This window comes from Pan troglodytes, chromosome 20 (genome assembly GCF_028858775.2).
Source record: "Pan troglodytes isolate AG18354 chromosome 20, NHGRI_mPanTro3-v2.0_pri, whole genome shotgun sequence".
Lineage (NCBI taxonomy): Eukaryota > Metazoa > Chordata > Mammalia > Primates > Hominidae > Pan > Pan troglodytes.
The window spans coordinates 4,832,510-4,858,788 of NC_072418.2; the positions used below are offsets into that span (position 1 = coordinate 4,832,510).

The window sequence follows — 26,279 nt, forward strand, 5'->3', positions numbered from 1 at the left end:
GGGAGGCAATGTATACTTAATTGGGGTGTGCTTCTCCAGCCTGGTTGAGGAGGCCATCGTGCCCTCCCTCCATCAGTCTGCGCTCTGTGGCATCTGTGGCGTGGACCCTTCTTTGCTTTGCAGAGGCAGGGTGTCTGCATTCGGCATCGTACCCAGCCCAGTCCAGAGTTTACAGTAGGGATCACCCTTGGAGGTCTGTGTTCTGTGGGTTTTACCCAATGCATGAAGTTACATATCCACCATGACAGTGTCACATACAGTAATTTCACTGCTCCCCAAATCCTCTGTGCTCCACCTATTCACCCTTATCCCTGCTTCCTTCAACCTGGGTAACCCCTGATTTTTTTTTTTTTTTTTTTGATGGAGTCTCATTCTGTCACCCAGGCTGGAGTACAGCAGTGCCATCTGGGCTCACTGCAACCTCCGCCTCCCGGGTTCGAGCGATTCTCCTGCCTCAGCCTCCCGAGTAGCTGGGATTACAGGCATGCACCACCACCTCCAGCTAATTTTGTATTTTCAGTAGAGACAGGGTTTCTCCATGTTGGTCAGGCTGGTCTCCAACTCCCGACCTCAGGTGATCCACCCGCCTCAGCCTCCCAAAGTGCTGGGATAACAGGCGTGAGCCACCACTGATGTTTTTACTCATGTATAGCTTTGCCTTTTGCGGAATCTTTTCTAGTTGGGATCGTAGCATGGAGGCTGTGAAGGCTGCAGCTTCTTTCACTTGTTTCCCGGTGTATTCCAGCTTTCAGGAGTTATTCGTACAACTCGGCTTGTGACTTCACATCACTCCAGCCTCTTGTTTCTGTTGTTATGCCTCCTTCTCTGACTGACCTTCCTGCCACCCTCTTACAAAGACCCTGTGATGACATTGGGCCTACCTGGATAATCCAGACAAGATCTCTGATTTTTTTTTTTTTTTTTTTTTGAGACAGAGTTTTGCTCTGTTGCCCAGGCTAGAGTACAGCGGCTCCATCTCGGGTCACTGCAACCTCTGCCTCCCGGGTTCAAGCGATTCTCCTGCCTCAGCCTCCTGAGTAGCTGGGACTAGAGGTGCCCGCCACCACGCCCGGCGAATTTTTTGTACTTTTTTTTAGTAAAGACGGGGTTTCACCGTGTTAGCCAGGATGGTCTCGATCTCCTGACCTCGTGATCTGCCCGCCTTGGCCTCCCAAAGTGCTGGGATTACAGGCGTGAGCCACCCGCCTGGCAATTTTTAATTATTATTATTTCTTTGTTAAAAATATGAAATGCTTCATGTCATCCTTACGCAGGGGCAATACTAATCTTTGCATCCTTCCAACTTTTTGAATATGTGCTCCTGAAGTGAGCATGTTATAAGGGTAAGGTTTTGTTTTTTTGTTTTTTTTTTTTTAATTTTGAGATGGAGTTTTGCTCTCGTTGCAATGATGCGATCTCATCTCACTGCAATCTCTGCCTCCCAGGTTCAAGTGATTCTCCTGCCTTAGCCTCCTGAGTAGCTGGGATCACAGGCATGAGCCACCACGTCCAGCTAATTTTGTACTTCTAGTAGAGACGGGGTTTCGCCATGTTGGTTAGGCTGGTCTCGAACTCCTGACCTCAGGTGATCCACCCACCTTGGCCTCCCAAAGTGCTGGGATTACAGGCATGAGCCACTGTACCTGGCCAGTAAAGGCTTTAAATGTTTAATGACTTCAATCTGTTGTGACTTTTTTTCTGTCCTAATAGCTTAAGCAAACCCCTTCTGGAATATCTGGAAAATATTTTGGTGGGTGTATGAGACAGGGCCGACTTCATGGGTGTGCGACTTGTGAGTCACCCAGGGCCCCATGATCAGAAGCGCTGTGTGGTCGGAAGGGCCCCACCCTTGGTTTAATGCTGCTGTCATTGTCTTGAAATTCTTAAACATTTTTGAAAAAGGGCCCTGTGTTTTCATTTTCTACTGAGCCCTGCAAATTACGTGGCCGGTCCTGGTATGAGACCCTCTTATGCTCCCCTGCAGAGCCCCTCGACCTCACCCACTCACGGGCTAGCTCCGTCGGGTGTTGACGGATGTCACTCAGGTGTGAGTTCTGCACCTGAGCTCCCCCCTGCACACAGGCAGCCACAACCAGTCAGTGCAGAGGTGAGCCTGTGGCCAGTGAGGAGCCGGTGAGTCAACCTCCTCCCGCCTATGGGCCCTGAGACGCCGCCTCCGTGAGCTTGCAGGGACGAGGGCACCTATATTAAGCCAAGGCTGAGGCAGTGACACACCCTCTTATGGGCCTGCTCTCGCTCCCTGCTTCATTGTCCTGGTCCCTCCCTCTCGTATGGAGGATCAGACTGGACTCCCCCAGAAAACAAGAGCATATGAACCTTCTGTCTCAGGCTCTGCCTCTGGGGAGCCCAAGCTGTGGTTGGCTGAAAAGCGGCTGGCAAAGATGTCCTTGTTCTAATTCCGGGAGCACAGGGGTATGTCACCTTCCACGGCAACAGAGACTCTGCAGGTGCGATTGAATGAAGGACTCTGAGATGGGAGAGCAGCCTGGATGATCTGGAGGCCCCAGTGTCCTCACAGGGTCCCTCATAAGAAAGACTGGAAGAGGCTGCGCTCCTGGCTGCGAAGGTGGAGGAAGGGGCCCCGAGCTGAGGGATGTGAGCCCCTCGACGCTGGGAAAGACGAGGAGTTGGATTTTTTTTTTTAAATTTAAAATAATTTAATTTTAAGTCTGGGATACATGTGCAGATCTAAATGATAGTCTAGGAGAAAATATTTGCAACACCTGTAACAGATCAGAATTCACAAGCCTGCAGATTTGTTACATAGGTAAACGTGCCATGGTGGTTTGCCACACCAATCAACTCGTCACCTAGGTATTAAGCCCCACATGTTGCTGGGCATGGTGGCTCATGCCTGTAATCCTAGCACTTTGGGAGGCCGAGGTGGGTGGCTTGCTCGAGGTCAGGAGTTCGAGACCAGCCTGACCCACATGGTGAAACCCCGTCTCTACTAAAAATACAAAAATTAGCTGGGTGTGGTGGCGGACGCCTGTAATCCCAGCTACTCAGGAGGCTGAGGCAGGAGAATCACTTGAACCTGGGAAGCAGAGGTTGCAGTGAGCTGAGATTGCACCATTGCACTCCAGCCTGGGTGACAGAGCGAGACTCCGTCTCAAACAAACAAACAAAAAGCCCCACGTACGTCAGCTCTTTATCCTGGAGCCCTCCCTCCCTTCCCCCTCACCTCACCCCCCAGTGGCCCCAGTGTGTGTTGTTCCCCTCCCTGTGTCCATGTGTTCTCAGTATTCAGCTCCCACTTATAAGTGAGAACATGTGGTGTTTGATTTTCTGTTCTGTGTTAGTTTGCTGAGGATAACGGCTTCCAGCTCCATCCATGTCCCTGCAAAGGACATGATCCCGTTCCTTTTTGTGGCTGCATAATATTCCATGCTGTGTATGTACAACATTTTTTTTTTTTTTTTGAGACACAGTCTTGCTCTTGTCACCCAGGCTGGAGTGCAATGGCGCGATCTCAGCTCACTGCAACTTCCACCTCCCGGGTTCAAGCAATTCTCCTGCCTCAACCTCCCGAGTAGCTGGGACTACAGGTGCCCACCACCACACCCAGCTAATTTTTTGTATTTTCAGTAGAAACAGGGTTTCACCGTGTTAGCCAGGATGGTCTCGATCTCCTGACCTCGTGATCCACCCTCCTCAGCCTCCCAAAGTGCTGGGATTACAGGTGTGAGCCACCGCGCCCGGCCCAACTTTTTTTTTTTTTTTTTTGAGACAGAGTTTCACTCTGTCACTCAGGCTGGAGTACAGTGACTCGATCTCAGCTAACTGAAACCTCTGCCTCCCGGGTTCAAGCAATTCTCCTGCCTCTCAGCCTCCCAAGCAGCTGGGACTACAGGCATGCATCACCACGTGCAGCTAATTTTTGTGTTTTTAGTAGAGACGGGGTTTTGCCATGTTAGCCAGGCTGGTCTCGAATTCCTGACCTCAGATGATCTGCCTGCCTCGGCCTCCCAAAGTGCTGGGATTACAGGCGTGAGCCACCGCACCCAGCCAGGATGTATCATTTTAAATCTTAGTTTTTGGAACAGTTTTCTAACTAAGCATGTCACAAAACCTAGAGCATCAAGAAAGGATCATGTTGATGAGTTTTGTGTGCCAGACATAAAAATCTAAATGATACTCTAGGAGAAAATATTTGCAACACTTGTAACAGACCAGAATTAACAAGCCTGCGTAAAAAGTGTCTTTCATCCCAAAGAAATAGGCAAGTGATTTAATTAGGAAATAAACAGGCCGGGTGCAGTGGCACACACCTGTAATCCCAGCACTTTAGGAGGCCAAGATAGGAGGATCACTTGAGCCCAGGAGTTGGAGACCAGCCTGGGCAACACAGCAAGAACTCATCTTTAAAATTTTTTTTTAAATTAGCTGAGTGTGGTGGTGCTTCCATGTAGTCCCAGCTACTTGAGAGGCTGAGGTGGGAAGACTGCTTGAATTTGGGAGATCAAGGCTGCAGTGAGCTATGATAGCACCACTGGACTCCAGCCCGGGTGACAGAGCCAGCAGGCCCTGTCTCAAAAAAGAAAAAAAAAAAAAAAAAAAGAAAAGAAAAGAAACAAAAAGTATGAATAGGCATTTTACATATGAGGGAATAAAAATGTCTCATAATTCTAGGGACCAGTACACACACATATGCTGGAATGCACACACACATACAAGTGTGTGTACAGAAATTAATATGTAGGCTGGGTACGGTGGCTAATGCCTGTAATTCCAGCACTTTGGGAGGCTGAGGAAGGCGGATAACCTGAGGTCAGGAGTTCGAGACCAGCCTGACCAACATGGCGAAATCCCATCTTTCCTAAAAATACAAAATTAGCTGGGCGTGGTGGTGCATGCCTGTAATCCCAGCTACTCGGGAGGCTGAGGCAGGAGAATCACTTGAATCCGGGAGGCGGAGGTTGCAGTGAGCCGAGAACACGCCATTGCACTCCATCCTGGGCGGCAAGAGTGAAACTCCGTCTCAAAAAAAAAGAAAGAAAGAAACATGTTCATAAGGCACTTTATTTAAAGATAGTGTGTAAAAGTAGCAAAACTCAGAAATAATCTAAATGTCCATCAATAGTATATAATTTTTTTTTTTTTTGAGATGGAGTCTCGCTCTGTTGCCCAGGCTGGAGTGCAGTGGCACAATCTTGGCTCACTGCAACCTCTGCCCCCCAGGTTCATTGCCTGCCTCATCTTCCTGAGTAGCTGGGATCACAGGTGCCTGCCACCATGCCTGGCTAATTTTTATTTTTTATTTTGGTATTTTTAGTAGAGACGGGGTTTCACCATGTTGACCAGGCTGGCCTTGAACTCCTGACCTCAGGTGATCCTCCCGCCTCAGCCTCTCAAAGTGCTGGGATTTCAGGTGTGAGCCACCGCGTCTGGCTAAGCATGTAAATTAAATTACTCTGGAGTTGTTAAAATGCACTGATTTTTAAAAAATTATTATTTTTATATTTTTTGTTTTCCTTCATAAAAATGCAATGACTTAGCAAGCTGTCGGTCATAGGAACTTAAGCGAAAAAAAAAAAAGCTAAGCCAGCCTCAGAGCAGTCTGTGTTGAGTGAGTCCAGTTTTAAAAACAAATGGCAAGTGTTGGTATGAAATAGTGCCGATCTTCATTACAGAAGACGGTCTTGGGCACGTGTGCGGGAGCCCTATGGTCTGGCTGAAAATGCTGCCCAGTTCTGGCCGTACCACTTTCTAGCTGTGGACTCAAGGGAGTTGTTTACCTTCTGTGAGTCCATGTTTATTCATCTGCACAATCAACGCGTAGAACCATAGCCCTTACCTCACAGCGTTTCCGGGAGGATCAGATGACACAATCCAAGGAAATGAACCATTATTGCTACTTACTGTCACTGCTTTCTTCTGAGGCCAACGTTTGGGCACGCCTAGAAGTTTGAAGGATTTGCCTCAGCTGTGAACAAATGGTGGCTACAGGTGCTGAGAATGGGTCTGAAGAAGGGCGTGGAGGGATCTTCCCTCCCCTCCCCTCCCCGCCCCTCCGCTTCTCTCTCTCTCCCTCCCTCCCTCTCTTCTTTCTTTCTCTCTCTCCGCTCCCTCCCTCTCTCTCTTTCTTTCTTTCTTTTTTTCTCTCTCTCCCCTCCCTCCCTCTCTTTTCTTTCTTTCTCTCTCTCCCCCCCCTTTCTTTTTTTCTCTCTCTCCCCTCCCTCCCTCCCTCTCTCTCTTTCTCTCTTTTCTTTCTTTCTCTTTTTTGACAGAGTCTCACTTTGTCGCCCAGTCTGGAGTGCAGTGGCGCGATATCGGCTCACTGCAAGCTCTGCCTCCCAGATTCATGCCATTCTCCTGCCTCAGTCTCCTGAGTAGCTGGGATTACAGGCGTGCGCCACCACGCCCGGCTAATTTTTGTATTTTTAGTGGAGACGGCGTTTCACCGTGTTAGCCAGGATGGTCTCCATCTCCTGACCTCGTGATCCGCCCGCCTCGGCCTCCCAAAGTGCTGGGATTATAGGCGTGAGCCACCGCGCCCGGCCACATGTAGGTTTTTCAATGGCTATTATTTAAGCATCTTCCATGTCCTTTGTGTGTGTGTGTGTGTGTGTGTGTGTGTGTGTTTTGTGTTTTTTTGTTTGTTTTTGACAAGAGTCTCGCTCTGTTGCCCAGGCTAGAGTGCAGTGGCGTGATCTCAGCTCACTACAACCTCCACCTCGCAGGTTCAAACGATTCTCCTGCCTCAGCCTCCTGGGTAGGTGGGACTACAAGTGCATGCCACCACACCCAGCTAATTTTTCTATTTTTAGTGGAAACGGGGTTTCACCATGTTGGCCAGGCTGGTCTCGAACTTCTGACCTCAGGTGGTCCGCCCACCTCAGTCTTCCAAAGTGCTGGGATTACAGGCATGAGCCACAGTGCCCAGCCAAGGATGACTTTTGAATCCTGTATGATTTCACGTAACTTCTTCTTCTTTTTTTTTTTTTTTTGAGACGGAGTTTCACTCTTGTTGCCCAGGCTGGAGTGTAATGGCACGACCTCGGCTCACTGCAACCTCCGCCTCCCAGGTTCAAGCGATTCTCCTGCCTCAGCCTCCCGAGTAGCTGGGATTACAAGCATGGGCCACCACGCCCGGCTAATTTTTTTGTATTTTTAGTAGAAACGGGGTTTCTCCATGTTGGTCAGGCTAGTCTTGAACTCCCAACCTGAGGTGATCTGCCCGCCTCGGCCTCCCAAAGCATTGGGATTACAGGCGTGAGCCACTGTACCCGGCCTATTTTATGTAACTTCTATAGTTATTATATTTTCTTTTGGGGACCAGGAAAAGAAATTGTAAACCTTTTTGGCTTATTTCCCATGTCTTTTTTTCTGTGCATTAAAACAAAACAAAACAAATAAAACAAGGCCAGGCGCGGTGGCTCACGCCTGTAATCCCAGCACTTTGGGAGGCCGAGGCGGGCGGATCATGAGGTCAGGAGATTGAGACCATCCTGGCTAACACGGTAAAACCCTGTCTCTACTGAAAATACAAAAAATTAGCCGGGTGTGGTGGCGGGTGCCTGTAGTCCCAGCTATTTGGGAGGCTGAGGCAGGAGAATGGTGTGAACCCAGGAGGCGGAGCTTGCAGTGAGCTGAGATCGCGCCACTGCACTCCAGTCTGGGCGACAGATCGAGACTCCATCTCAAAAAACAAAACAAAATAAAACAAAAAACCCATTGCTAATAATGTGTACGATTTTGCATGTAAGTTTTTCAGTGACTATATTATTAGGCTGGTGCAAAAGTAATTGCGATTTTGCCGTTAAAAAGGTGAAAACCACAATTACTTTTGCACCAACCTAATATTTAAGCATCTTCCATGTCCTTAAATACAAATCATAATGGATAAATACAAGGTGGTCTGTCTGGAAAAAGGAATATTACTCAGCCATGAAAAGGAACGAAGCTCTGACATAGGCTAGCACCTGAATGAACCCTGAGGACGTCACGGCCAGCGAGAGGTGCCAGACATAAAAGGCCACACAATACATGATCCCATTTATGTGAACTGCGAAGGACAGGCTAATCCACTGAGACAGTAAAGGGATTCACGGTGGCCTGCGGCTGGGGAGGGGTGGAGAGTGACTGCTGATGGGGATGGGATGTCTTTGGGGTGATGACAGTATTCTGGAACTACACAGAGGTGATGGTTACACAACTCCTACATTTTACATTTTATTTAATTAATTAATTTATTTATTTATTTATTTCTGAGACGGAGTCTTGCTCTTGTTACCCAGGCTGGAGTGCAGTGGTGCGATCTCGGCTTACTGCAACCTCCACCTCCCAGGTTCAAGTGATTCTCCTGCCTCAGCCTCCTGAGTAGCTGGGATTACAGGTGCCCGCCATCACTCCCAGCTAATTTTTGTATTTTTAATAGAGACGGGCTTTCACCATGTTGGACAGGCTGGTCTCAAGCTCCTGACATCAGGTGATCCACCTGCCTCAGCCTCCCAAAGTGCTGGGATAGCTGGCATGAGCCACTGCGCCCAGCTGCCAAAACACTTTCTAGGAAGGTTGTACCCACTTAGAGGTCCTTTGGCAGCATGTGACAGCTTGTATCCTCCTGTGTTGCTGCCAGCATAGAGCCCAAAAGCTTTTCTTAATCTTTCTTTGTTTTGTTTTGTTTTGAGATGGAGTCTCACTCTTGTTTCCCAGGCTAGAGTGCAGTGGTGCGATCTCGGCTCACTGCAACCTCTGCCTCCTGGGTTCAAGCAACTCTCCTGCCTCAGCCTCCCAAGCAGCTGGGATTACAGGCATCCGCCACCACACTCAGCTAATTTTTATATTTTTAGTAGAGACGGGGTTTCACTGTGTTGCCCAGGTTGGTGTCGAACTCCTGACCTCAGATGATCCGCCCACCTCAGCCTCCCAAAGTGCTGGGATTACAGGTGTGAACCATGGAGCCCAGCCTTCCTCCTAGATTTTCTTTTCTTTTCTTTTTTTTGAGACACAGTCTCACTCTGTTGCCCAGGCTGGAGTGCAGTGGCGCAATCTTGGCTCACTGCAACCTCCGCCTCCTGGGTTCAAGTGATTCTCCTGCCTCAGCTTCCCGAGTAGCTGGGACTACAGGAGCCCACCACCACGCCCAGCTAATTTTTTTTTTTTGTATTTTTAGTAGAGACAAGGTTTCACCATGTTGGCCTTGCTGGTTTCGAACACCTGACCTCATGATCCGCCCTCCTCAGCCTTCCAAAGTGCTGGGATTGCAGGTGTGAGCCACTGCGCCCGGCCTTTTTTTTTTTTTTTTTTTGAGATGGAGTCTTGATCTGCTGCCCAGGCTGGAGTGCAGTGGCATGATCTTGGTTCACTGCAGCCTTTGCCTCTTGGGTTCAAGCAATTCTCCTGCCTCATCCTCTTGAGGAGCTGGGATTATAATCACTTGCCATCACGCCCAGCTAATTTTTATAGTTTTAGCAGAGACGTGGTTTCACCGTGTTGACCAGGCTGGTCTCGAACTCCTGACCTCAGGTGACCCGCCCGCCTCGGGCTTCCAAAGCGCTGGGATTCCAGGCCTGAGCCACCGCGCCCGGCCCCTCCTAGATGTTCTAAGTACAAATCCGAAAGCCCAATTGGGCCTGAATGTCCCTGGTTTGTGGTGCTGCCTCCAGGGGTCCCCTCCTGTTACCTCTTCCCTGGGCCGGTGAAGGGAGGGTGGACGGGATGGTGTGGGGCCGCGGGTCCCCATGCCTGGAGCCAAGCCTGGGGCATCTGCTTGCATGCTAGGAGCTCCCTCCCCAGCAAGGCCCGGGCCAGAGAGAGAAGGAACAGCCCAGAGCCAGGAGAAAAGGGAGAGTGAGGCTTTTTATTGTGTATGAATTCACGTGGTATCGACAACTCCACACAATATTAAAACACTGCGAGAAAGTGGGTGCGGCACACCTGGAATTTTAAAAAAGTCAGAAATAAAAACAACCAGACATCCCAATGCAGATGGCATAGAACCTGCTAGAACCACAGGCGGCGGCTGGAAACAGGAGACAGGTCTTTACAAAGGTTAGATAGGCAACGGTTCCGTGGACAGAGGAGGAGGCGCGGCTGGCCGGCATATGGCTTCTGTGCAGAGGGCCCGGCCTCAGGCTGTGGACTTTTTAATAAGTGACCCCTTGATGAAGGGCGTGGTGGCGCCACCTCCACCCGGAAGCCCCCCCGGGTCACTCACGGGCGGACAGGTGTGTGACGGCCCTCTCCTACCTGCCCCAGAACTTGGGCAGGACAGGGGCTGTTAACTTGGAGATGGATGCGTGGCCTGGAGGCCTAGCGTTGCGCCTCGGACACGGTGGCCGGCCCGTCAAAGGGACCACGCAGAAGGAGGGAAACAGGAGCACCTTCCGCCCTGGCCCAGCTGCCCCGTTTATGTCCCCAGAGGCCAGAGGTCGCAGCTGAGCTATCTGTGCTTGGCCTGGGGTTACCCCTGGGGAGGGTGGGAGAGGGGTGAGGGTTCTGGCTCCTTCCTGGAGAGAGGAGGGCAGGGGAGGCGGAGCTGGTCCGGGAAGGTGCCCAGGTGGGTCACGACAGGGTCGGGGCCTGGCCCGCTGTGGCCCTTCACCCGGCAACTGGTGTCTCGCTCAGCACCGGGGAAGGCCCGTGGGAGACCCAGGCTACAGAAGGAGAAACGGCCTTCTCTCTCCCACCCGACGCTGCCTTGTGTGTGTGCGTGGGTGGGGGTGAGTGTCCTTAACTCTCTTTTCCCCTGGCGTGGCTGAGAGAGGCTTGTCCCCCCAAGGCTAGAGCTGCTGCTGCCACCCCTGCCCGCCAGCTCCCCGTCAGGAGGTGCACGCGCGCTCCTGGAAACGCCCATAAAACATGCGTTCACCCCAGGGATTCCCAGCAGAAAAGCACATGTGGCGGTCGGTGTGTGCACTCGGGTGCCACGTCTGCAAAGGTATTTTCCACAGTGTGGTCACTGAAGTCTACTCAAGAAAAAAAAAAGTGGAGAATTTTTTTTTTAATCCCCCAAGCTAGAAAGAAACCCACAGGCTTCTGGCAATGGCTGCCTCCCTGGGGTCCGGGAGATGGTGGGGTCTGGACAGCTCAGGGAACCCAAGGCCCTGTGGACAGTGAAGGAGAGGCCAGCCTGTCCTTCCCCTCCCCGAGCCTCAGTTTACCTGGAACGCTCAGCCCGTTTAACCCCACCATCTGCACCAGCCTAGGAGCCCCGGCTGCCTGGGGCTGCGTCTCTGCAGCAGCCTCCGTTCCCTGCTGGCATTTCTGGGGTCACATTGTGAGGACACACCAGTGGGGCCGGGCTTGGCACAGCTGTGCCCCCTCCTCCCTCTGCCCTGGCAGCGGGGGCTCGGGGATTAAGGCCTCTTTTAACGAAAAACGGGGTGGGGTGTGTTTGTTCCCAGTTACCAAGATGGCTCGTTGGAAAGGGTGGAGGCAGGCGGGCTCTCCCTGCCTGGGGTCCTCCCAGGGTCTCTGGAATAGGCTTTTGTCCCTTCCTGCCATTCCTGCTATGCGTGGTGGGGACGCCCACACCCCAAACCCCGCCGGCTCCCAGCCCAACCACAGGAGGCTGCAGTCTCCGGGAGCCTCTGGGGCTCTCCTGGGCCAACAGCAGGTTTGGCGGGGAGGGCTCCCCGAAGCCCCAGCCCTCCCGGACCTGCCGTAGAGAGCTGGGTGCCGGGGGTGGGGAGCCCGGCTGTGGCCTGTGGGAGCTGCCCGAGGTTGAGGAGTGGAGGTCACTCCCCCGACACCTGCACACACACACGGAGCCCTCTAGCCTTGGGAGGTGGGAACCCTGGCAGTCACCAGCTCAGGAAGTGAGCCAAGCAGGGATCCCCGCCTCACGGGCCTGCACGGAGGACCCGGGGGCCGTCCAGGAACCCTCTCAGCACGGGTTCTTGGGCGCCCGTCTCCACTGGGGCCGGAGGGACAGGACTAGGCTAGTTTTATTCTACTACTTGCTTCTAGGCCAGCCCCGTGGAGGGGGTCGGGGCGGCCAGGCCTCCTGCGATCAGGGCTGCGTGGGGTCCATCTCAGGTGTGGCCGCAGGTGATGCCGGCAGGCCCTGGCAGATGTGGCTGCACCTGATCCCGTCCGTGCCGCAGAGGAGGACGCAGTCATCTTTCAGAAGCCTCCCCCCGACCCCATGACATCTTCGATTTCCACTTGCCGCTGGGAGGAGTGGCCCATCCTGCATCTAAGGCATCTCCCGGCCTCAGACAGCCGTCCTGGGTTGCACGGGGGGTGGAAAAGCAAAAAGATCGGGTTCGAGCGACAGGGTAACGTTTTGAGCGGACGTTTTGATCTCCGGGACAACGTCTCACCTCCCAGAGTCCTTCAGAGTCACTCCAAGATCATGGAACAATTTTGTACACACAGCAGCACAGGGTAGCCCCACCCGCCCTGCCGCGGCTCCCCAGCCTGCATTTTCTGTTTGAAAAACGTCTATGGTGGATGTCAGAGGGTAGGACAACCTGGAAGAGCCAAGGATGGTCAAAGCCTCTCCCAGCCATGCGGATGCCTCATGCTTAAAACACACTGGGCGCGGTGGCCCACGCCTGTAATCCCAGCACTTTGGGAGGCCGAGGTGGGCGGATCCCGAGGTCAGGAGTTTGAGAGCGGCCTGGCCAATACGGTGAAACCCCGTCTCTACTAAAAATACAACAATTAGCCGGGCGTAGTGGCACACGCCTGTAGTCTCAGCTACTCGGGAGGCTGAGGCAGGAGAATCGCTTGAACCGGGGAGGCGGAGGTTGCGGTGAGCTGAAATCATGCAGCTGCACTCCAGCCTGGGTAACGAGAATGAAACTCCATCTCAAAAAAAGAAAAAAAAAAAATCCAAAAACATGTTGGGCCGGGCCGGTGACGGCTTCCCTGGGGCAAGTCCCGAAAACCCATTTCTGGCACAGAGGGGACCCTGCAGAAAGGACCCATGGCTAACATCATGCAGGGGAGTCACACTTGGCAACTTTTCATAGACGAAGCCCCCTCCCGACCCCCACACTCCATCGTGCATTCATTGCAGGATCGTGCAGTTTAGCGACGGGTTCAACCATCACAATCCGAGTTTAGCCGTATGGAGTAACAATTTTTTAAATAAAGAGATATTTCCAAAAAACTTCATGATGTCACCTCCCGCCCCCCATCTCAATTTTACCTCTACTTAAAAACAACACAAAGCATTCCAGTGACCCTATGAAGTCTTTTTACCAATGGCCAATTCTGCGGGAACTATTGCCACCAGGCGAAGTCACCTCCCTTTCCCCCTTGGCGCCGGTCCACAATTGAAACGGCAATCGAGAGTTTTAAAAAATTGTTACCCCATCTCTGGGGGATTTCAGTTATTCCGAACGGGAAGTGGCCGTAAAGCCTCCATCCCTTTTGGCCCAAACTGAGAGGGCCATGGGGTCGGACCTGAAAATCCATCTCCACCTACAAGGTCCATTCTACCCCATCTGGGCGGTGGGAACGCCTTTTTTGGCGGGGAGAGGGGGGATTTCTTTTGGAATTAAAGGTTTTGGGGACTTGAGATGTTTTGTTTGAGCTAATTACTGAATGATGCCCTGCCAGAGACAGAGAGAGAGAGAGAGAGAGAGAGAGAGAACATATGAGAACACAGTTATAAAATAATACAAGGTTTCTTGTCCTTAAAGGGGTTCTCGGAGGCAGGGACTCCGACCAGCAGGGGGTCGTTCCGGGCGTGTTGCTCACAGTAGCTCATGAGGTCAGACGCCGCTTTAGAGACCTGTGTTTGAGCACAAGGAGGAGACAGAGGAGATATTAGAAGAGGCTGGCACACCCGGGTTCACAGCAGCACCATTCCCAAGAGCCACAGGCGGAAACAGCTCAGGAGCCCATCGACGGGGGCGTGGGCAAACAGTGCGGCCCGTCCACACGCTGGAATATTACTCAGCCATGAAAAGGAGCGAGGCTCCAACATAGGCCACAACGTGGATGCATCTCAAGGGCCTCACGCTCAGTGAGAGATGCCAGACACAGAAGGCCACACAGTGTGTGATCCCATTTCTTTATTTTTTTTTTGAGACAGAGACTCTATTTGTCGCCCAGGCTCTAGTGCAGTGGCACGATCTCAGCTCACTGCAACCTCCACCTCGCGGGTTCAAGTGATTCTCCTGCCTCAGCCTCCCGAGTAGCTGGGATTACCTTCATGCACCACCACACCCAGCTAATTTTTGTATTTTTAGTAGAGACAGGGTTTCACCATGTTGATCAGGCTGGTCTCGAACTCCTGACCTCGCGATGCCTGCCTCAGCCTCCCACAGTGCTGGGATTACAGGTGTGAGCCACTGCGCCCGGCCATGTGATCCCATTTCTATGAAATGTCCAGGACAGGCCTATCCACAGAGACAGGAAGGGGATGCGTGAGTGCCGGTGCTGGGGAGTGATGGCTGATGGGGGACAGGGTTTCCTTTTGGGGTGATGGAATGTCCTGGAATAAACGTGATTGGGTGCACAGCATTGTGACTATATTAAATATCACTAGTGGTAAACTTTATATGTGTCTTGGCCAGGTGCGGTGGCTCACACCTGTAATCCCAACATGTTGAGAGGCGGAGGCGGGAGGATCACTTGAGCCCAGGAGTTTGAGACCAGCCTAGGCAACACAGTGAGGCCCTATCTCTACAAAAAATACAAAAATGAGCCAGGCATAGTGATGTGGGCATCTGTAGTCCCAGCTAACTGGGGGGCTGAGGCTGGAGGATTGCTTGAGCCTGGGAGGTTAAGGCTGCAGTGAGTCAAGATTACACCATTGCACTCCAGCCTGGGGGATGGAGCAAGACACTGTCTCAATTAAGATAAATAAATAAATAAATAAATTTATGTGTGTCTTTTCCCAAAATTAAAAAAAGAAAAATGCAGTGGTGTGATCACTGCAATCTCTTGCTCCCCGGGTTCGAGCAATTCTCCTGCCTCAGCCTCCTGAGTAGCTGGGACTACAGGTGCCTGCCACCACGCCCAGCTAATTTTTGTATTTTTAGTAGAGACGGGTTTCAGCATGTTGGCCAGGCTGGTCTCAAACTCCTAACTTCAAGTGATCCACCTGCCTCAGCCTCCCAAAGTGCTGGGATTACAGGCGTGAGCCACGGCACCTGGCCTAAAAAATATTTTTTTAAAAAAGAAAAGGCTGAGCTTCCTTCAGCAAGCGTTGCCAGATTTTGAACACAAAGGGTCAGGGACAGATGGACCCCGCTTTCGGAGTCCAAGACCTCATTCTCACCCCAAGGAAGGAAGGTCCTGATAGGAAAACGCTGCCTGCACATTTGATGAGCTTGAGGGAGGTTTCACGGTGACACCCGGCCAGGGGGCTGGGCCCGGTGAGGACGAGATAAGCCCGTCTCCATGTTTCTCTTGCAGCCTGAACCCCTTGATGACTCCAACCCTCTGAGGGGCTGATGCTTCCAGTCACAGGAGGGACTCCCTGCCCCGGGCTGCTGCCAGCCCGCCCCAGGCTACACGCCCGTCTCTCCTGGCCATGCCTTTGGGGGTGCCGCTGCCACTCCCCGCTTAGCTCACCCCAGCAGGGCTGGGGCTGGGATGTCCGGTGTCCTGGGTCAGACTACACGGGGACACGTCCGTCTGGCCCTGGATCTCATCCCGTAACCGGTAACTGTGTCTCTGTGGGACTCAGCGACCTTTCTCTCCTCGCTTTCTTTCCTGGAAGGCGAGAGGGCGATCACAGGGGGAGGATTAGACGTGGCAGAGATGAGGGGATGATCCGAGAAGGATCGCAGTGTCGCTTCACGGAGGTGCCTTTGTTATCTGTTTTTGAGACAGGGTCTCGCTCTGTCCCCCAGGCTGGAATGCAGTGGTGCTATCATAGCTCAATGCAGCCTCCACCTCCTGGGCTCAAGTGATTCTCCCGCCTCAGCTGGGAGTACCTGAGTAGCTGGGACTACAGGAGTGAGCCACTACACCTGGCCATAATTTTTATTTTTATTATTTATTTATTTTTTTGAGACAGAGTCTCACTCTGTCAGCCAGGCTGGAGTGCAGTGGCGTGATCTCGGCTCACTGCAACCTCCGCCCCTTGGATCCAAGCAATTCTCCCACCTCAGCCTCCCAAGTGGCTGGGACTACAGGCGCACGCCACCACGCCAGGGTAATTTTTGTATTTTTAGTAGAGACGGGGTTTCACCATGTTGGCCAGGCTGGTCTCAATCTCCTGACCTCAGGTGGCCCGCCCACCTCAGCCTGCCAAAGTGCTGGGATTACAGGCATGAGCCACCGTGCCTGGCCTGGCCATAATTTTTAGAATAATTTTCTGGTACAGATGAGGGTCTCACTATGTTGCTCAGGCTGGTCTCAAACTCCTAGGCTCAGGCGATCCTCCCGCCTAGACCTCTGAAAGTGCTGGGGTTACAGGCATGAGCCGCCTCGCCTGGCCACTACCTCTGCATCCCAGATCCTCTGTCCTCCTTTGGACCCCAAGATACCTGGGACCTGGGCCCCTCAAACGGCCAGGAGCCTGTGGGACAGCTTTGGGGTCTTGCCCAGCTGGGAAGCCGGGGGACGCTCATGCCCACAGAGTGAGCCCGCCGGCCGCAGCCTGTGATGACTCGGACCTGGCCTGCTTTCTAGACTTCTATGTGGCTCCAGCACGTGGCCCCTTGGCACCACCCCCCATGCCCACTGCGCTGGGCTGGTGAGCCCCAAGATCGTCGCCGTTGAGGTTCTGTGGTTCTGGTCGCCGCGTTGGAGCTGGGGATGTAAAACCTCAGGCGGGACTGGGAGTGGGGACGGGTCAAATCCTGGCTCCCCCCGAGGCCCGACATTCAAAGGGGCGGTGGGGGCCCCTCCTCAACATCAAACAGGGCAGGATGAGTCACTGCCCTCCGCCCGGGCTGGGGGCTGGCACCCACTCATAAAAGGAAAACCACTTCAACCAGGGCTTTCTCTCTCTTCAGCCCGAAGGAATGCTTTGAATGCTCAGGTCTGTCCTCAGCAGTCAGATTGCTGGAACATTCAGACACCTCGTGGGAGGCAGACCCCTCCCCTCCTGGTTGGATCCCGGCCAGCAGCAGCGTGATGGGGTCTGGGAGGGCTCAGAGCTGCGCTGGAGGGAGGCCCACTGGCCGATCAGAACCACCTGTGCCACCTGGCCAGCAGGGACGACTCTGTCCGCCTCCCCGCTGGGAGCAAAGCAAGGGCTGGTCACCCCTTCCTAATAAATTCCCGTGGCCAATAATGACAAGCTGGTGACAGGTGCTGGAGAGCTGAGTTCTGAGTGGATACGTGGGGTGATGGCTGATTTTATGGGTGCACTAGGGCGGGCCATGGTGCCCCAGCGTTTGGTTAAATGTTTTTTTGTTTTTTTTTTTTCTGAGATGGAGCCTCACCCTGTCGCTTGGGGTTGGAGGGCAGGGCGCAATCTCAGCTCACTGCAACCTCTGCCTCCCAGGTTCAAGCTATTCTCCTGACTCAGTCTCCCAAGTAGCTGGGACTATAGGTGCCTGCCACCACGCCTGGCTAATTTTTTTGTAATTTTAGTAGACACGGGGTTTCATCATATTGGCTAGGCTGGTCTCGAACTCCTGACCTTGTGATCCGCCCACCTCAGCCTCCCAAAGTGCTGCGATTACAGGTGTGAGTCACCGTGCCTGGCCGGTTAAATGTTTTTTTAGATGTTGCTGTGAAGGTTGTTTTTTCTTTTTTCTTTTTCTTTTTTTTTTTGAGATAGAGTCTCGCTCTGTTCCCCAGGCTGGAGTGCAATGGTGCGATCTCGGCTCACTGCAACCTCCGCCTCCCAGGTTCAAGCGATTCTCCTGCCTCAGCCTCCCAAATAGCTGGGATTACAGGCATGCACCACCATACCCGGGTAATCTTTTTTTTGTATTTTTAGGAGAGATGGGGTTTCACCATGTTGGCCAGGCTGGTCTCGAACCCCTGACCTCAGGTGATCTGCCCACCTCAGCTTCCCAAAGTGCTGGGATTATAAGTGTGAGCCACCACGCTCAGCCTGTTTTTTATTTTGTAGAGATGGGGTCTTGCTATGTTGTTGCCCAGGCTGGAATTGAACGCCTGACCTCAAGTGATCCTCCTGCCTCGGCCTCCCAAAGTGCTGGGATTACAGCTGTGAGCCACTGTGCCTCGCATGCAAAAGTTTTTTTTTTTTTGATGTGATTCACATTTAAATCCGTAGACTTCAAGCACAGCAGGTGACCGTCTGTAATGCAGATGGGCCTCATCTAATCAGTTGAAGGGCTTAAGAGAAAAAGCCTGGGGTCCTTCCAGGAGGAGGGAACTCTGCCTCCAGGTGGCCTTGGGGTTCCAGCTGCAGCACCAACTCTTCCCTGGGTCTCCAGCCTGCTGGCCTACACTGCAGATTTCAGAACTTGCCTTAAAATAAATCTCTCTCGACAAGGCGCAGCCTCAAGTGTGATCCTTGTAAAAAACTTCAAACGGGCCAGGCATGGTGGCTCACGCCTGGAATCCCAGGACTTTGGGAGGCCGAGGCAGGCGGATCACCTGAGGTTAGGAGTTCAAGACCAGCCTGGGCAACATGGCGAAACACCGTCTCTACTAAAAATACAAAAAATTAGCCAGGCATGGTGGTGCATGCCTGTAATCCCAGCTATTTGGGAGGTTGAGATAGGAGAATTGCTTGAACCCGGGAGGCAGAGGTTGCAGTGAGCCGAGATCACGCCACTGCACTCCAGCCTGGGTGATAGAGCAAGACTCCGTCTCAAACAAACAAAACAAACAAATCCTTCAAACAACACAGAAGTGAAAAAAGTAGATAGGACATGCAGTCTCCTCCCGCCTGGGACTGTGTCTCTCAGTTTAATTTGCATCTGTCATTGCCAAGGAGCTGGACAGATCAATGCAGATGAGGACGACAAAGCGCTCTGTCACGATGACCGTCTCCACGGGGCCCCAGTGTGTTTACAAAGCACGTTACATTGCTGCACGAAGGCAGGAGATAGGTGTTAGATCAGCTGCCTCTTTCTGCCGAGGAAATGGAGGCTCAGAGAGGTTAAGGGAGGGCCTCAAGGTCACACAGCAAGAGACACAGTTGGGGTGCAAGCCTCTGCCCTCCTGCCGAGCCTCCTGTCCATCATTTGCGGGGCCCCCAAGGGTCTCTCCCCTCCTCTTCCTGATGCCCACTGGGCTCACCTTGATGCGCTCAATCCCGGCTTCTATGCGTAGCTGTTCCACCAGCTTCCGGGCCTGGGCTATGTTGTTAGTGGCTGACATTGTCTGCCATCAGCTCTGGGCCCCGTTGTCCAGAGAGCTGTGGGGGAAGCAGAGGGGTGTGGGTCAAAGTTCAGGTCAGGCCTCTGGGTGGCCGCAGGGGCGCCCGGCCTTGGCTCAACCTTCCCGACTCTAGGCACGGCCACTTTGCCTCTGGGTGGGGACCAGGGGCCTCCGTGTACACAGAGCTGGCACTCGTTTAACTCTCAGCATAGAGCCTGGCACGCGGTCAGCCGTCACAATCCTCTGTGGGAGTTTGCAGAACGAGAGAATGAAAGGGCAAAGGCAGGCTGGGCGTGGTGGCTCACGCCTGTAATCCCAGCACTTTGGGAGGCTGAGGCAGGTGGATCATGAGGTCAGGAGATCAAGACCATCCTGGCTAACACGGTGAAACCTCATCGCTACTAAAAAAAAAAAAAAAAAAATACAAAAATTAGCCAGGCATGGTGGTGGGTGCCTATAGTCCCAGCTACTCTGGAGGCTGAGGCAGGAGAATGACGTGAACCCGGGAGGTGGAGCTTGCAGTGAGACGAGATGGCGCCACTGCACTCCAGCCTGGGTGACAGAGCAAGACTCTGTCTCAAAAAAATAAATAAAGAAAAAATAAAGAAAGGGCAAAGGCAATAGGCCAGGCCCTCTGGAGAAGGGAGGACCCACGCAGGCTCCTGTGTGGCCTGCCTCAGTCCATGGCAGGGGTTCTTGCCCTCCAGGGGACACTGGGTGATGTCTGGGGACATCTGTGGCTGTGGGGGGTGCTCCTGGCATGGAGTGGGTTGGGTGGAGGCCAGGGACATTGCTCAGCTCCCTGCAGTGCCCCGGACGGCCCCACGCCAGGGAAGGATCCGAACGCGATATCCATAGTACCCAGGGGAGACCCTGGGTCAGGGCAGGGATCACAGCAGAACCCCTGGTGACTGTCCCCCTCCGTGTCTTTTTTTTTTTTTTTTTGAGACGGAGTCTTGCTCTGTCCCCCAGGCTGGAGTGCAGTGGCGTGATCTCGGCTCACTGCAACCTCTGCCTCCCGGGTTCAAGCCATTCTCCTGCCTCAGCCTCCCGAGTAGCTGGGATTACAGGCGCCCACCACCACACCCGGCTAATTTTTGTATTTTTAGTACAGACAGGGTTTCACCATGTTGGCCAGGCTGGTCTTGAACTCCTGACCTCAGGTGATCCACCCTCCTCGGCCTCTCAAAGTGCTGGGATGACAGGCGTGAGCCCGGCCTCTCCTCCGTGTCCTTCATATTGAACCAGTCAGGAGCCCATGCTGTTGCTTCTTGAATTCTCCTGGAAAAACCCAGGACCTCAACAGGGCCGATGATCACAGGACGCAGAGTCTCTTGGGAGTCTGTGGAATCCCCAGATCTCATCTGGGGGTGACTCTGCCCTCCGTGGAGCACTGGGTGATGTCTGGGACATTTGTGGCTGTCATGACTTGGGGGTACTCCTGGCAGGGAGTGGGTGGAGGCCAGGGATGCTGCTCAGCACCCTGCAGTGCCCAGGACGGCTCCGCTCCAGGGAACGATCCAGCCCCACGTGTCAGCAGTGTCCAGCCTAGAGAAACCTGCTTCGTAGGACCCAGCGAGGGGACTGGTGCTGATGGGGGTGGCAGGGGCAGGGGCCAGGTTCAAGAGTCCTGGGCAGCCGCAGTCCCAGCCGGGCATCTGTGAGCAGTTAATTAAGCCGCACCCTGTCTCTGTCATAACTCATGGCATCGCTGTCTGTTTTGCAGAGCCAGGCAGCCGCAGAGAAGTCAAGGCAGATTCCAGAGTTCTCAAAAAATGCCTACTTAGTGATAAGAAGGAAAGGACTGGCCGGGCGCGGTGGCTCACGCCTGTAGTCCCAGCACTTTGGGAGGCCGAGGCGGGTGGGTCACAAGGTCAGGAGATCAAGACCATCCTGGCTACCATGGTGAAACCCCGTCTCCCGGGCGTGGTGGCGGGCGCCTGTAGTCCCAGCTACTCGAGAGGCTGAGGCAGGAGAATGGGGTGAACCCGGAAGGTGGAGCTTGCAGTGAGCAGAGATCGTGTCACTGCACTCCAGCCTGGGGGACAGAGTGAGACTCTGTCTCAAAAAAAAAAAAAAAAAAAAAGAAGGAAAGGACCGTCCATGCATACCACACCGCAGGGGAATCTCCAGGGCCTGGGATGTGTAGTATGCTTCTGTTTGTGTAATGTGTTTAAGAGGACTTTTTTTAGACAGAGTCTCGCTCTGTTGCCCAGGCTGGAGTGCAGTGGCGCGATCTCAGCTCACTGCAAGCTCCTCTTCTCCAGCTCCAGCGATACTCCCACTTCTGCCTCCTGAGTAGCTGGGATTACAGGTGCATGCGCCACCATGCCTGGCTAATCTTTGTATTTTTGGTAGAGACATGGTTTTACCATGTTGGCCAGGCTGGTCTCAAACTCCTGGCCTCAAGTGATCTGCCTGTCTCGACCTCCCAAAGTGCTGGGATTACAGGCATGAGCCACCATGCCCCGCTCAAGGACGAAATTTTAGAAATGGAGAACAGATTAGCGGCTGCCAGGGATCAGGGAGGGGCAGGGGCTGGGAGGGAGATAGGTCTCTGTATAAAAGGGCAACACAGCCAGGCACGGTGGCTCTTGCCTATAATACCAGCACTTTGGGAGGCTGAGATGGGAGGATCACTTGAGTCCAGGAGTTTGAGGCCAGCCTAGGCAACATAGCAAGAGCCCCTCTCTACAAAAAATTAAAAAATTAGCTGGGCATGGGTAGCGCACTCCTGTGGTCCCAGCTACTTGGGAGGCTGAGGTGGGAGGATCGCTTGAGCCTGGGAGGTTGAGGCCAGACTGGGCAACTTAGTGAGACCCCATCTCTGAATAAATAATAAAAGGGCAACATGAACGATCCCTGTTAGTGCCTCAACTACGGTGATGAATCCACAAGCCTACATGAGTGATAAACTCACAAAGAGTCTCACACACTCACACGCCAGCGCGCACAACACTGAATACTGCGGAACCTGAGTGAGGCTGGTGGGTGTGTGACTGTCTGGCTGCGATCCTGCCCATAGCTTTACCAAATGTCACCACCAGGGACGGCCGGGGAATGACACACAGAATTCCTCTACATTCTTTGTTAGCACTGGCTGTGACTCCACGGCGATCTCAATAAAAGGGTCAATTAAACAAAAAATCCCTTTGACACCGCCCAGCTTCCTTGGTTTCCAGCAGACGTCCCACCCCCACTTTTTGGGGGCAGAGAAGGCCCAATCTGTCTGCTCTGGAGGCAGAGCCCACGTGTGGCCGCTCAGAGGGCTCTGATTCCAGAGAGCTTCAAAGCAGCCACAAAACATCCAACTCAGGGAAAACCGCCCTTGGTTGGGCTTAAAAATACCTAAATTACTCAGTGCTAAAAATACGTGCACGCAGAGAACAAACGGGCTGGCCCCACCTCCTGTTTTCCTTGGAAGGCCAGGGGGTCCTATTTAGCATCCACAGTCAGGAGTGTCCACCCAGACCCTGGGCCCCTGCTGCCCTGGGCAGCCACCCCCCGCAATTTCCATGTGAGCATCAGGCCCTGAGCCGTGCTGGCTTTTCTGTTTTGGGCGAAATTCCCTGCGAGATGCTCCCTTTGGGCTGGGTAATAACCCAGGCCTGCCAGGAAGGCCAGAGAGGACTGCGCTGTGTGTGTGTGTGTGTCTATGTTTATTTGCATGTATGTCAATGATGCACATGTGACTGTACACGTATGTGTGTACACGTGGTGTGCATGTCAGTGTGCACATGTATGTGTGTGCACATGTGCATGTATATGTACCTTGCGTGTGCATGTATGTGTGTATGTGTATACTGGCATTCATGAGTGTGCATATATGCGTGTGTGTGCACACATATCTGCATGTGTATGTGTACCTGCATATGCATGGGTGTGCATGTCAGCATGCATGAGTGTGCATCCTTGAATGTGTGTACATGTGCCTGTGTCTATATGAGTGCATGTACACATCTACGTGTGTGCGCCTGCATATGAGTGTGTGCATAGGTGCATTTGCATACGTGCATGTGTGTGGACATGCATGCCAGTGTGCACGTGTGTGTGTGCACGTGTGTGGATGCGGCACTGCATGTGCGTGTGCGCACATGTGTGTGGGCATGCATGTCACTATGGGTGTGTCCATGTGTGTGGGCGTGTGTATATGTCACTGTAGGTGCGTGGATATGTGCGTGCGTGGGTGTGTACATGTGTCTGCATGTGTACATGCGTGTGCGTGTGTGTGCGCACGGGCGTGCATGTGGATGCTCGGGCTGAGATGCCGAGACTCAGACACAGATTGCATCACCCATGCAGTCGCCTCCCTAAGTCCCCGTCTCGGTGGTGTCACCAGCCGGCACTGACTCAGGAGCAGCCATGCCCCCAGCAGAGGACTAAGCCAACAGCAGCAGAACTGGCCACGCGCTGAGTCAGCCAGGAACGCCCCTCCCAGCTGCCTCCCTGCAGAGGCGCACGGGTGCCGGGCACCCCGACCTGAATGAGCTTGCCTGGGGCCCGTGGCCCGGGGAAGCTGTGGGAGGGGCGGCAGCAGGCAGCTCCGGGGGCAGGGCCAGGTGGTCAAAGGTGCACACAGTCCCCACGGCTCCGTCCTGACGGTCGGGCTCTGCCTCGGTGCACAGGCCCCTGCAGGCAGGCAAGGCTCCAGGCCAGGCTCTCCAAAAATAAAACCGAAGAGGGACGCCGCCCGGCCCCGCGCTGGCCTCCTAGCAAAAGGCTCATAGCCACACCCGAGTCTAAGCCCGCCTCGTGCAGAAAAATCCCACTCGCGCCTGAAAGTCAAGAAGGATGAGGGTACCCCCCCAACCCCAGGACATAGTGGAAATCTGTGGTCGCTCAAGGAAGGGTGACCAGCCCCGAAACAGAGCAGACCTGAGCTGATCAGACACGAGGCTCTAGTGCACACAAGGGCTGAACAAAACCGCAGGACAGGAGCTGGCAGCACCGGCAGGGAGGGAGGTGGGACCACAGGGACCCCCAGGGAGCAGCCGCCCTCTAACCCCTTGCTCCGGCAGTTATCCCGAGGGCAAAAAATGAAAAGAAATAAAAATCTACATATAGAAGGGCGTTTATAATTGTGTTATGTGTAAGAGTGAAAAGTTAGAATGAAAGCAATTGCTCTGCCTCTTTTTTTTTGAGTCGGAGTCTCGCTCTGTTGCCCAGGCTGGAGTGCAGTGGCGCGATCTCAGCTCACTGCAACCTCCGCCTTCTGGGTTCAAGCGATTCTCTTGCCTCAACCTCCCGAGTGGCTGGGATTACAGGTGCCTGCCTCCACGCCAATTTTTTTTTTTTTTTTTTTTTTTTTTTTGAGACAGAGTCTGGCTCTGTCTCCGAGGCTGGAGTGCAGTGGCGCGATCTTGGCTCACTGCAACCTCCTCCTCCAGGGTTCACGCCATTCTCCTGCTTCAGCTTCCCAAGTAGCTGGGACTACAGGCGCCCGCCACCATGCCGGGCTAATTTTTTATATTTTTAGTAGATACGGGGTTTCACCGTGTTAGCCAGGATGGTCTCGATCTCCTGATCTTGTGATCCGCCCGCCTCGGCCTCCCAGAGTGCTGGGATTAAAGGCGTGAGCCACTGCGCCTGGCCAATTTTTGTATTTTTAATACAGACGTGGTTTCACCATGTTGGCCAGGCTGGTCTCAAACTCCTGACCTCAGGTGATCCACCCACCTCGACCTCCCAAAGTGCTGGGATTACAGGCGTGAGCCACCGCGCCTGGTCTACTATTAGTTTATAATATAAACTTATACTATGTTATAATATAGTATAATATTATAGATTTATTACATATTTATATATTTTATTATATATTTGTTTACTCATATTTATATTTATACTCATATTTATATTTATGTCATTATCATGCATTTATTACATATTTGAAGATTCATTCACTATACATTCATATCAGTTTTGTATTACTAATATATAGTTTTATTAGTATTTAGTATTTGTATTACACACTTACTGCATACATATTTTATATTTATTCATCATTTACATAATTTATACATTATTAATTATATAGTTTGATTTCTATTTTGACATTTACATTGTTTGCTATTGATTTTATATTTGTATTTATAATATATTTAGATTACTATTTTATATCTGTATATATGTATTATATAGTTATATAATCTATTATAGGTTTATTGAATATTGTTTATCTTAACTTTTTTTTTTTGAGAGGGAGTCTCGCTCTGTCGCCCAGGCTGGAGTGCAGTGGCACAATCTCGGCTCACTGCAACCTCCACCTCCTGGGTTCAAGCGATTCTCCTGCCTCAGCCTCCTGAGTAGCTGGGACTACAAGCGTGCGCCACCATGCCGGGCTAATTTTTGTATTTTTAGTAGAGACGGGGTTTCACCATGTTGGTCAGGCTGGTCTCAAACTCCTGACCTAGTGATCCACCCGCCTCAGCCTCCCAAAGTGCTGGGATTACAGGCGTGAGCCACTGCTCCCGGCCCTATCTTAACTTTTTATTTTGAAACAATTATGGACTCAGGCAGTTGCAAACATAGTCCAGGGAGCCCCACGCACCCTCTCCCGGTCCCCTCCAGGGCGACATCACCTGTGACTATGAGACACTATCAGAACCGGGACCCTGAGGTCAGCCCAATGCTGTGTCTCACTCAGACGTCACCACTCCCCCTGGCCCTCATCTGGGGGTGCAGAGGGAGTTTTGGTGTCGCGCATCCCTCCAGGAAGGGGGCCTGGGTTCCTGCCTGGAGGCATCGCCCCTCTGGAGCTGTGCCCCCGCCCTGGAACCTGTCCCCACTGGGAGGAGGAGAGGAGGTGAGGAGGTGTGGCCTAAACGTTTGCTGAGCAGATGGCTGAGCAGACAAAGACCCAAAACTGCGACAAAATTGACAGTGGTGTCAGTAAAGAGAGACACAGCCTAGGGCCCCAGTCTGCAAAATGGGCTGAACTCCGAAGTTCCTAAAATCCTAAAGAGACCTGATCTATACCGGGAAGTTTCACTCACTCCAGTACAGGCCCTCTCCCTCTGGCTGGATCCTTTTCTGGGGTGGGGCTGTCCTGGGCACTGCAGGGTGCTGGGCAGCACCCCTGGTCTCCACCCACTCCA

At 52.8% G+C, this 26,279-nt stretch overlaps 2 protein-coding genes and 1 pseudogene across 2 annotated transcripts in view; all 3 read right to left on the reverse strand.

The window, feature by feature from the left end:
* Positions 1–1,239: 1,239 nt before the first annotated feature.
* On the reverse strand, positions 1,240–1,332 carry LOC112206481 (U6 spliceosomal RNA; annotated as a pseudogene).
* Positions 1,333–9,806: 8,474 nt separating this feature from the next.
* The window catches only part of GNG7 (G protein subunit gamma 7), a 197,447-nt gene continuing 180,974 nt past the window's right edge, over positions 9,807–26,279 (reverse strand). Inside the window, exons 4-5 of the mRNA XM_001152049.6 lie at positions 19,105–19,222; positions 9,807–13,714 (exon numbers count right to left, since the gene is read on the reverse strand). Coding sequence (XP_001152049.1) covers positions 13,589–13,714; positions 19,105–19,185 — 207 coding nt within the window. The 5' untranslated portion in view covers positions 19,186–19,222 and the 3' untranslated portion in view covers positions 9,807–13,588. The remainder of the gene's footprint in view (positions 13,715–19,104; positions 19,223–26,279) is intronic.
* Positions 10,430–10,924, reverse strand: LOC104003232 (uncharacterized; the record flags this gene model as incomplete). The annotated part of the gene is made up of 1 exon (XM_009434327.5): positions 10,430–10,924. A coding segment is annotated over one exon (495 nt), but the record flags the coding sequence as incomplete, so codon positions are not given.